This window comes from Oncorhynchus clarkii, chromosome 17 (assembly GCF_045791955.1).
Source record: "Oncorhynchus clarkii lewisi isolate Uvic-CL-2024 chromosome 17, UVic_Ocla_1.0, whole genome shotgun sequence".
Lineage (NCBI taxonomy): Eukaryota > Metazoa > Chordata > Actinopteri > Salmoniformes > Salmonidae > Oncorhynchus > Oncorhynchus clarkii.
This window is the reverse complement of record NC_092163.1, coordinates 21,170,031-21,181,034: the sequence shown is the minus strand read 5'-3', so window position 1 is coordinate 21,181,034 and position 11,004 is coordinate 21,170,031. Positions and strand designations below refer to the sequence as shown.

The 11,004-nt window shown below is 44.1% G+C and overlaps 1 protein-coding gene across 1 annotated transcript; it reads right to left on the bottom strand.

Annotated features, from left to right (window-relative positions):
* Window positions 1–2,637: 2,637 nt before the first annotated feature.
* LOC139369638 (protein FAM161A-like) lies at window positions 2,638–10,394 on the bottom strand. The gene is made up of 7 exons (XM_071108902.1): window positions 10,236–10,394; window positions 8,473–8,741; window positions 7,071–8,309; window positions 6,602–6,769; window positions 6,166–6,265; window positions 4,029–4,186; window positions 2,638–3,311 (listed from the first exon to the last, which is right to left on the bottom strand). The coding sequence occupies exons 1-7, from the start codon at window positions 10,392–10,394 to the stop codon at window positions 2,909–2,911; spliced, it is 2,496 nt and encodes an 831-aa protein (XP_070965003.1). The 3' UTR covers window positions 2,638–2,908.
* Between the last annotated feature and the right edge of the window lie 610 nt (window positions 10,395–11,004).

Here is an 11,004-nt window from a genome sequence, read left to right as displayed (position 1 = left end):
ATAAACAAAGAGTAGCAGCAGTGTACACGAGGGGGTGGGGGTACAATGCAAATAGTCTTGGTAGCCATTTGATTAGCTGTTCAGGAGTCTTATGGCTTGGGGGTAGAAGCTGTTAAGAAGCCTTTTGGACCTAGACTTGGCGCTCCGGTACCGTTTGCCGTACGGTAGCAGAGAGAACAGTCTATGACTAGGGTGGCTTGAGTCTTTGGCAATTTTTAGATCCTTCCTCTGACACCGCCTGGTATAGAGGCCCTGGATGGCAGGAAGCTCGACCCCAGTGATGTACTGAGCAGTATGCACCACCCTCTGTAGTGCCTTGCCGTCGGAGGCCAAGCAGTTGCCATACCAGCCAGTGATGCAACCAGTCAGGATGCTCTCGATGGTGCAGCTGTAAAACTTTTTGAGGATCGGAGGACCCATGCCAAATCTTTTCAGTCTCCTGAGGGGGAATAGGCTTTGTTGTGCACTCTTCACGACTGTCTTGGTGTGTCTGGACCATGATAGTTTGTTGGTGATGTGGACACCAAGGAACTTGAAGCTCTCAGCCTGCTCCACTACAGCCCCGTCGATGAGAATGGGGGCGTGCTCGGTCCTCCTTTTCCTGTAGTCTACAATTATCTCCATTGTCTTGATCACGCTAAGGGAGAAGTTGTTATCCAGGCACCACACGGCCAGGACTCTGACCTCCTCCCTATAGGCTGTCTCATCTATTCGTTTAATTTTTATTTACATCGTTGTGTGTATTGTTGTGAATTGTTAGATATTACTGCACTGTTGGAGCTAGAAACACAAGCATTTCGCTACACCTGCAATAACATCTGCTAAACATGTGTATGTGACCAATAAAATGTGATTTGATGATTTATTGCCAAATTGTTTTATGACAACTAAACTCAGCAAAAAAAGAAACGTCCCTTTTTCAGGACCCTGTCTTTCAAACAATAATTCGTAAAAATCCAAATAACTTCACAGATCTTCATTATAAAGGGTTTAAACACTGTTCCCCGTGCTTGTTCAATGAACAATAAACAATTAATGAACATGCACCTGTGGAACGGTCGTTAAGATACTAACAGCTTACAGACGGTAGGCAATTAAGGCCACAGTTATGAAAACTTAGGACACTAAAGAGGCCTTTCTACTGACTCTGAAAAACACCAAAAGAAAGATGTCCAGGGTCCCTGCTCATCTGCGTGAACGTGCCTTAGGCATACTGCAAGGAGGCATGAGGACTGCAGATGTGGCCAGGGCAATAAATTGCAATTTCCATACTGTGAGATGCCTAAGACAGCGCTACAGGGAGACAGGACGGACAGATGATCGTCCTCGCAGTGGCAGACCACGTGTAACAACACCAGCATAGGATCGGTACATCCGAACATCACACCTGCGGGACAGGTACAGGACGGCAACAACAACTGCCCGAGTTACAGCAGGAATGCACAATCCCTCCATCAGTGCTCAGACTGTGCGCAATAGGTTGAGAGAGGCTGGATGGAAGGCTTGTAGGCCTGTTGTAAGGCAGGTCCTCACCAGACATCACCGGCAACTACGTTGCCTGGACCAGACAGGACTGGCAAAAAGTGCTCTTCACTGACGAGTTGCGGTTTTGTCTGACCACGGGTGATGATCGGATTCGCGGTTTTCGTCGAAGGAATGAGCGTTACACCGAGGCCTGTACTCTGGAGTGGGATCGATTTGAAGGTAGAGGGTCCGTCATGGTCTGGGGCGGTGTGTCACAGCATCATCGGACTGAGCTTGTTGTCATGGCAGGCAATCTCAGCGCTGTGCATTACAGGGAAGACATCCCTCATGTGGTACCCTTCCTGCTGGCTCATCCTGACATGACCCTCCAGCATGACAATGCCACCAGACATACTGCTCGTTCTGTGTGTGATTTCCTGCAAGACAGGAATGTCAGTGTCCTGCCATGGCCAGCGAAGAGCCCAGATCTCAATCCCATTGAGCACGTCTGGGACCTGTTGGATCGGAGGATGAGGGCTAGGGCCATTCCCCCCAGAAATGTCAAGGGGACACAGGTGCCTTGGTGGAAGAGTGGGGTAACATCTCTCAGCAAGAACTGGCAAATCTGGTGCAGTCCATGAGGAGAAGATGAACTGCAGTACTTAATGCAGCTGGTGTCCACACCAGATACTGACTGTTACTTTTGATTTTGACCCCCCCCCCCCCCTCCCTCCCTCCCTCCTTTGTTCAGGGACACGTTAAATTTCTGTTACTCACATGTCTGTGGAACTTCTTCAGTTTATGTCTCAGATGTTGAATCTTATGTTCATATAAATATTTACACATGTTAAGTTTGCTGAAAATAAACGCAGTTGACAGTGATAGGAAGTTTCTTTTTTTGCTGAGTTTAGTACAGAAATATAAATATCCCATAATGTACATGAAATACATAACACCTTTATGTTCCCAAATGTGATGTATATACGCAACGATTGAAAAAAAGTATGATCCTGAAATATATAGCAAATGTTAGGCTACATATATTTAGTCACAAAACATTAGACAAATAATTGTCGAAAGAAAATGTATCACAAGCATCCAAATGTAAGTGGTCAACCTATTGTATTTCCTGCAAAGTAGGATATCACAAGACAAAGAGTACCTACCCTAAACTGTTCAATGTGATCCTTTTTATAACCATAGCCTAGTACTACAATTGACTCTGGTCTGTCTCACACAACAAAATAATGTAATAAACATAAAATTCCTCATTATTACTGTATGTATACAGATAACCTATCATGCATTTATCCTTTTTTATAATAGAAGCATCTCTACCACTGTGTGTCAGTGTTGTAGACGTTCGCCTCAATGTAGCCCTGCCTACCTGTCAGAAAATGCACTCCTTTGACTTTTTAGTCACCCTCATTACTTTTCTTTTTCGCTATTGCTGTGTTTCCCTATCCCTCTCTGAATTCTGACTGTTTCGGCTGTGCTGGCCACTTCTATAGCTTGGGCTGCTCTGGGTACTCTCGGGCCTTTTGAGGATGTCACTCCCTTTATTCTTTTCATCGTCCAGGGGCAAGTAATGCTCACTGGCATCTGAGTAATGGTCATCGGCATCTGAGTAATCGCCATCATCTGAATAACGCCCAATATCCGCCCTCCCCCGCCCTGCTTCGTCATGGCCTTCATCCTCATCTTCTTTTTTGGACTTTAATTCATCTTTCTCAGCCTCCTGCTCTCCTTCCCGTTTTTGGTCAGCAAAGCTGTCTTCATAATCGTTTAGGTATTCATCCTGGAAGACCGTGTTGTAAATAGCCGGTGTATCTGTCTCGTCCTTTTCACTGAGAAAACAAAATGAATAAACACTTAACACAAAAAAATATAAACTCTTATACCATGGCATTGTTGAATACTCGTGTCTGATGGACTTGAAGGGCATTCTAGAGCGTGCATTATTTCAGCACGGTAGAATTCAATAGCTTTAGTTAATTCTTACATGTTTTATGTTTGAGCTGCTTTTGAAACAAAAAGTCAAACTGAAAACATTATTGGCATTGTTGTATTCGATTTTTAGAAGAGCAAGCTAATGGTGTGTTTGTAAATTAAATCTGGAGTGCCAGAGTGCGCTCTGGGCGTTCGTAAATTCAGAGCGTGTCGCTCTCGGAGCGCACACTGGACGCTCTGGCCAAGGATAAGCATTGATCCAAGCGTTCTGACCTCACAACCGCAGTCAAGCACCCAAGCTAACTGCTAGCAACTTCCAGACACAAATGAGAGAGCACCTCACTCTGACCATTTTACACGCCCTATCAGAGCTGGTTCGTATGTTTTCATGTTATCCAGAGCGTTGGTGACTGTAACTGTACTGCTGGCAACAATTTAATTCTGATATTTTTACTAACACCGGGGCCACATTCAACGGGTATTGAACGATCGCAAATCCATCAGTTATTCTGCGCTAAAACTGATGGTTTGGCTAGCTAAACTAGCAAGTATGTTTGACTAATGAAGTATGTTTACAAAATGTATAATTCACTGTCATTGAGAAAGAAGTCTACCTTTGTTTTGGGTCACTGGAGGAGGTGGTCCAGCATGCAGATTCTTGGCCACCTGGCTGCTGGGACTTGGGCACCTTGCCACTGACAAAGTCCTCACTCACTCCATAGCCTCGCAGGGTGTCTGTGTAGCGCTTCTCTGCAGCGTGTTTGGCATTCATCTGTCAATAGACAGAAGTGAAAAATAGCATACATCATGACCAGCGATGGGAAAATAGTCAGTCATACCTTTATTATTCATGACAATATACACTACCGTTCAAACGTTTGGGGTCACTTAGAAATGTCCTTGTTTTTTAAATAAAAAATGTTGTCCATTAAAATAACATCAAATTGACTGATGTTTGGCAGGTACTATTTAATGAAGATGCCAGTTGAGGACTTCAGAGTCAGAGTGTCTAGTAGAGGTCGACCGATTAATCGGAATGGCCGATTAATTAGGGACGATTTCAAGTTTTCATAACAATCGGAAATCTATATTTTTATTTATTTACCTTTATTTAACTAGGCAAGTCAGTTAAGAACACATTCTTATTTTCAATGACGCTTCACCTTGTCAGCTCGGGGATCCAATCTTGCAACCTTACAGTTAACTAGTCCAACGCAATAACGACCTGCCTGTTACACGAATGCAGTAAGCCATGGTAAGTTGCTAGCTAGCATTAAACTTGTTTTATGAAAACAATCAATCATAATCACTAGTTAACTACACATGGTTGATGATATTACTAAATATTATCTAGCGTGTCCTGCATTGCATATAATCTGACTGAGCATACAAGCATACAAGTATCTAAGTATCTGACTGAGCTGTGGTAGGCAGAAGCAGGCGTGTAAACATTCATTCAAACAGCACTTTCTTGCGTTTTGCCAGCAGCTCTTCGTTGTACGTCAACCATTGCGCTGTTTATGACTTCAAGCCTATCAACTCCCGAGATGAGGCTGGTGTAACCAAAGTGAAAAGGCTAGCTAGTTAGCGTGCGCTAATAGCGTTTCAAACGTCACTCGCTCTGAACCTTCTAGTAGTTGTTCCCCTTGCTCTGCATGGGTAATGCTGCTTCGATGGTGGCTGTTGTCATTGTGTTGCTGGTCGAGCCCAGGGAGGAGCGAGGAGAGGGACGGAAGCTATACTGTTACACTGGCAATACTAAAGTGTCTATAAGAACATCCAATAGCCAAAGGTTAATGAAATACAAATGGTATAGAGGGAAATAGTCCTATAATTCCTATAATCACTACAACCTAAAACTTCTTACCTGGGAATATTGAAGACTCATGTTAAAAGGAACCACCAGCTTTCATATGTTCTCATGTTCTGAGCAAGGAACTGAAACGTTAGCTTTCTTACATAGCACATATTGCATTTTTACTTTCTTCTCCAACACTTTGTTTTTGCATTATTTAAACCATATTGAACATGTTTCATTATTTACTTGAGGCTAAATTGATTTTATTGATGTATTATATTAAGTTAAAATAAGTGTTCATTCAGTATTGTTGTAATTGTCATTATTACAAATAAATAAATAAATATTATTGGTCCTCCAATAAATCGGTATCGGCGTTGAAAAATCATAATCGGTCGACCTCTAGTGTCTAGTTTGTAAAACAAATGTACTTGTCCTCTTGCTCAGTTGTGCACCAGAGCCTTCGACTCCTTTTTCAAGTTTTATAGCTTCTTTAAATCAGCACACCAGTTATCAGCTGTGCTAACATAATTGCAAAAGGGTTTTCTAATGATCAATTAGCCTTTTAAAATTATAAACTTGTATTAGCTAACACAACGTGCCATTGGAACACAGGAGTGATGGTTGCTGATAATGGGCCTCAGTGCGCCTATGTAGATATTCCATTAAAAATCATCCGTTTCCAGCTACAATTGTCATTTTCAAAATTAACAATGTCTACACTGTTTCTGATCAATTTGATGTTATTTTAATGGACAAAATAAATATATTTTTCTTCCAAAATCAAGGACATTTCTAAGTGACCTCAAACTTTTGAACGGTAGTGTATATTTATTGTGTGAATGAGTGGTGTGAGGAGATATGGAAAGGATGCCACTTATAACTACTGAAATGCAATCCATGTCATGTCACTCCACGACTCACACGTGTGTGTGTGTGTCGTTTCTGGTCACCTGTGCAACCTGCTCCAACAGCAGAGGCCTCCCCTTCACTCTCTCCTGGATTTCCCTCATCTCCTCCTGGTACTCCTTCCTCCGCTGAAAGTCCTGCTTTCTGTTTGAAACACACAGACAACCGTTCACCCCTGTCATCCCACAACCTTCAGCCCTGAAATAACCCTCAGCCCTGACCTATTCAACAAAAACATCACTTTTACAACCACAGCTTACTATTACTGATATGGAAAACATAGTCACAATTGAGACTATTGAGGCAATGTTCAGTTCAGTCTTCAGGTTTGCATTTCCACTCATCATTTTTATATGAAAAGACCCAGATACATCAGATTGATAAACTGTTTGGGGGGGGTGTTCGTACTGGTCTCAGGTGGGGTGAGTTTCTTGGTTGCTACAAGTATAATTATAATGTTATGGATTTCTATATGGGCACCTGAACTGCTTGAGCTTGGACTGGTTGGTCTGGGAGAGGGGCACGTGGGCATCATTGGCTTGGGCGCACTTCGAGACCACCTTTGCAAGCTTCTTCTCTCTCTGCTTCTGTCTCTCACTCCATCTCTCCTCCTCTTCCTCTGCCTTCTTTCTCTGCTCAAGCACCTTTCTACTCAAGGAGACAAGGCAGTCATCGATGACAGGAAGTCATTGGTGGAGGAAGGACTTTGTCAAAAGAGAAAATGAAGGCCAAGGGCACTAGAAGTAGGACTAGGGGGGGTAATTTCAGGGGTTGGGCATTTTATTGTTTTGGAGCTGGGAGTGTATAGGAGGTCCACAGGATTCAACAGACAAGGGTTTTAACTTTCAGGCCACAACTATTCCTAAAAAGAGCAACTAAAAGGTCTTCTGAAGCTCTGACTAGCTTGTCTAAAAAGGAGACGCCCCTTGCTATTCTATGTGGGTAGTACCTTACAGCCTCTTGGCGTTTTTTGCTGGCATCGGTGACTTTGGCAGGCAGCTGTTCCAGACTGCCTGAGAGGGAGGAGCAGAGGCTAGAGTTGTGTGAGTGGACGAGCCCAGCTGTGCTGACGTAAGGCCAGCGCTTGGCCCGGGGACTCATCTGCTCCTTCTCGATCTCGGCCAGGATGCGTTCGCGGTGCGAGGGGATCTGTGACGTCCGGAGCTGGAACGGCTCGCACGTCGTCAAAGGCTTCACGTCGCGCCGGCTCTCCAGCTGCTTCTTGAACCTCCTGTAGCTGGCGTCGAAGTCGGGCACCACCGGGTTTATCTTAGGCCTGTAAGGGGCCCTGTTGTCATCCTCGGATCCAGCGGTGTCCCCCCGGGCTCCATCCTTAGCATGCTCCCTTTTGCTAAGGTGGCGTGCCAGCATGCTGGGTGGCATGGAGGCGCTGTGGAGCAACTCCTGGGCCTTCATCTGCATCTTGATGGCACGGTACAGCTGCTCCTCCTTCAGTTGCTCGCCCGTAGCCGCCTCATACACGACCTTGGGCACGGGCTTGGCCCTGAATGGTCGGACTCTCTCCTGGCTGATTTGCTGGAGGTTACGGAGCTGCTCCTCTCTCTGCTCCCTCTTGAGACGTTCACGCTCCAGGAAACTGAAGGGCCGCTGGGTGGAGCACAGACGCTGCTGCTGCTCCCGCTCGTGCATGGCCCGCCGCGCCTCGTCGCGTTCGTGGAGCTCCTCGTATGGGGGCAGGCGGACGTGGACGGGCACTGAGCTTGCACGGAATTTGTGCTGGCACTCTGTCAGCTCCTCCAGCTGCTTCTGCAAAGCCACATTCTCCAGCTCAATCTCTGACCGTGTCTTCACACCTTTCTGGCCCTTCTGGTTCTCCCGCAGCATCATGTGGAATGGCTTGGGGACGGTCACTCTGGGTTTCCAAGGCTCGTGTTTGACATCTTTGCACCCTTGCTTTTGGTCCTTACCCTTGATGCCTTTCTTGTGGCCCCCAATGAGGCTCTGGAGGGAGGATGTGGACGGGTGGCGCTGGCGAGGCGACAGCTTGAAGTCATGCCACATGTTCTTGATGTGCTCTTTGGGGGAGGACTGCAGACCCTTCTCCACATTGTTGACTACAGCACCTTCCTCGTCAGATGTGTCCGATAGCCCAGAGCCCCTCAGCTCCAGAGCCGAGTGGGCCTTCCTCAGACGCCTCACGGGCATGGGGCTAATCTTCGAGTACGATCTGGTGAGCGAAAAAAAGATTTTTACACCATTAGAATATGAATTGACTGAGTACAGTACACCTTCCAGAAGCAGATATAATGTAGTACCCTACCAACTTCAGCGTATTATCTTGGTGGTTAATCAAGAAAAACAACCAATTCCAAGCAAGAGCAACAACACACCTGTGTGCCTGTGCCCCCTGCACGTTTTCCGAGGGTGGTGCACCTTTGGGCTCCAGCTTCTTGCGGTACATGCCCTCTAGCTCGGCCATGGTGCGGAAGTGGGCCCTCTTCAGCTCCTCCAGCTTACGATAGTACTCCTCGTTGGAGAAGTAGAACTCACGCAGGTCAATGTGGTCCCCCGTCACTCGGTAGTCTTTGATCATCAGGGATCTGCCCTTCCCGGGGGCATCCCCATCACCGTAGTCAGACCTAGAGTCGTCATACTGCAGCTGAAAAGTCAAAGAACGTCAGTAAAAAAACATTTACGTTGTGCACGAACTGTAGAAAATGTGTCTGTGGAATCCATTCCATACAAATAATAAATGTTGCCTACATTTTGCATTGGTCAAATGCAAAATCGACTTTGTCTCGGGCCGTAACAACACCCGTGCCAACATACCCTCCAAACACCGGCTTCTCTGGCATTATCACTTAAGTAAGCAATTGGAAACAAAGGGTATCTTGGATAGGATTGTGGCTCCAGGAAGAAAAAGCCTTTCAACTGTATTTCTATGACTTTAAGATACATCTTAAAGGGGAAGCCCCATATGTTAATATGCCAAATGCATGAAAGTGTATCATCATGTAAGAGTAGCACTGATGAATGGACGTGTTGTAAATGGTTAAAGCATAAGGCCTAATATGAATTGAGTAGAGCGTAATATGAGATGGCTACTTCATGCCTAAGCTCATTATCCCCAGCTCTGTGGGTTTGGATGACCTATCCATATGGTCACGCACAGAAGGTGGGGTGATAATGGAAGGAGCGTGTGTTCAACTGTCACACTAGCTGCTCTGCCTCCAACCATCTCAATCTTCTTTCCTTCCGGTGATGAATGGATGAGATCCAATCATACATTTACAAATATTAAGAAAAGAAGTCTAAAGCTTGGACAAGCAATTCTAACGAGTGTCCTACTGATTACGGTACAAGCCAGATCAAAATGAATGTACTTTCAAATTAAAAAAACTATTTGGAGATGCCCAGATGTAGGGCAAATCCTTGTCCAGTGAGGAAAATAAAATGGGATTTGAAATAATGTTGTTCAAAGGAAATTAAGCATTTAGGATTACTGGCACTGTGACATCAGTGTAATCTAGTAAATGAGGGAAGCCATAAATAGGCCAGTAACAAATTATGCAGGTCAAATCCTCTCCCACACAGGCAGGTTCTCTGTAATCTCTGTAGTAACATTTGAGAACAACAGACATTTTATGAGAATCCACCTACATAAGTAAATGCTTCACCTGAATTTCCCAATCTTCAACATGAGTCTGACATGAAAGATAATTCAAGGCATATCCACTTAAATGTACATCACTATCCAGTGTCATAGGCTTGTATAGGCTATAAATGATGCCTAGTTACATCAACTTAGATGTTTGGTAGCAATGTATGATCAATATGTTGTGTGACTAAGCCATCTAGCAGATCAATGAGGGAGGATCCAAGAAATTAGCTTATTATGGAATGAAGAACCAGAAATAGTCAAATAAAAAACGCAGGCTTCCTATGTGCAACTGGTGTTCTATTTGTCTTCAGATCAACATAATGAATGAGGATATAACGTTGATGGATTAGTTAGTCGGATGAATGGCATCTCGGCAAGTGTCGGATGGTGTCCTCTTTCCACCCGTATGATGAATTTCATCCAATCATTTAAGAATATTTCTGGATGCTTAGCTCAGCTTTCAAATACAAAACTCATCCGCCGATATCTTACCTCTTTTTCGTAGTCTCGATTGTCAATATGACCAGCTACTGACGAATATGGAAGGGTTCGCTGCCTTTCATACAACGCCAACGGAGCCTTGGTGTGTGGGTCTACCGGCGTTTTCAAACAGGAGGTAACCAGGACGTTGGCGCGATGGGCATTCGCCATTGTTTCCCCTGTTCTTGCTTTCTTTGTCAAAGTTTAATCTAATAGAGACGCTGCAACTACTTGGCAGAAGCTGGCAAAAGCACAGCAGATGCTCTCCAGAGCACCAGCATCGTGTGGTTGTAAAGGAAATTACTAGCTGTTTCAGGAAGTGAATAGTTTCTTATTTTCCTTAAACTGTTAGGATATAAATGCTAATAAATGTAAATCTAACGGATTTTTTGTTGGTAGAGTATTTAATTGTCTTAATATAGTTAATTATATATATAGTATATATTATATAGTTTATTTTTGCAAGGTATGAAAATGTGGTGTTTTGTTTGTACATTTACATTTGTGAATATGACATTTGGCCAAAATAATAAGGAAATGAATTACATAAAATTGTTTCAACATATTTCTATCGTAAGTAAAGAATCCAAGCAGTACATCTCTCCATAACAGTGCAAAATCTTCATGAATGTGTTCAGTTATAAATTTACTATTCTCTTTATATTCTCTTTATATATCTCTTTATATTTATCATTTTAAAAGAAACGTCCTTCATTTTGTTAATAAGTGTGTGTGTGTGTGTGTGTGTGTGGCAACATCCAACCTTTTTTTTCCCAGTGGT

Bases quoted from the DNA above. Each gene is read 5' to 3' on its own strand.
- LOC139369638 (XM_071108902.1), bottom strand. From the start codon at position 10,394: ATGGCGAATGCCCATCGCGCCAACGTCCTGGTTACCTCCTGTTTGAAA. The intron at 6,266-6,601 runs GTGCCCATATAG...TGTTTCAAACAG, and splicing joins TCCAAGCTCAAGCAGTTCAG to AAAGCAGGACTTTCAGCGGA. The intron at 3,312-4,028 runs GTAGACTTCTTT...TTGTTTTCTCAG, and splicing joins TCCAGTGACCCAAAACAAAG to TGAAAAGGACGAGACAGATA.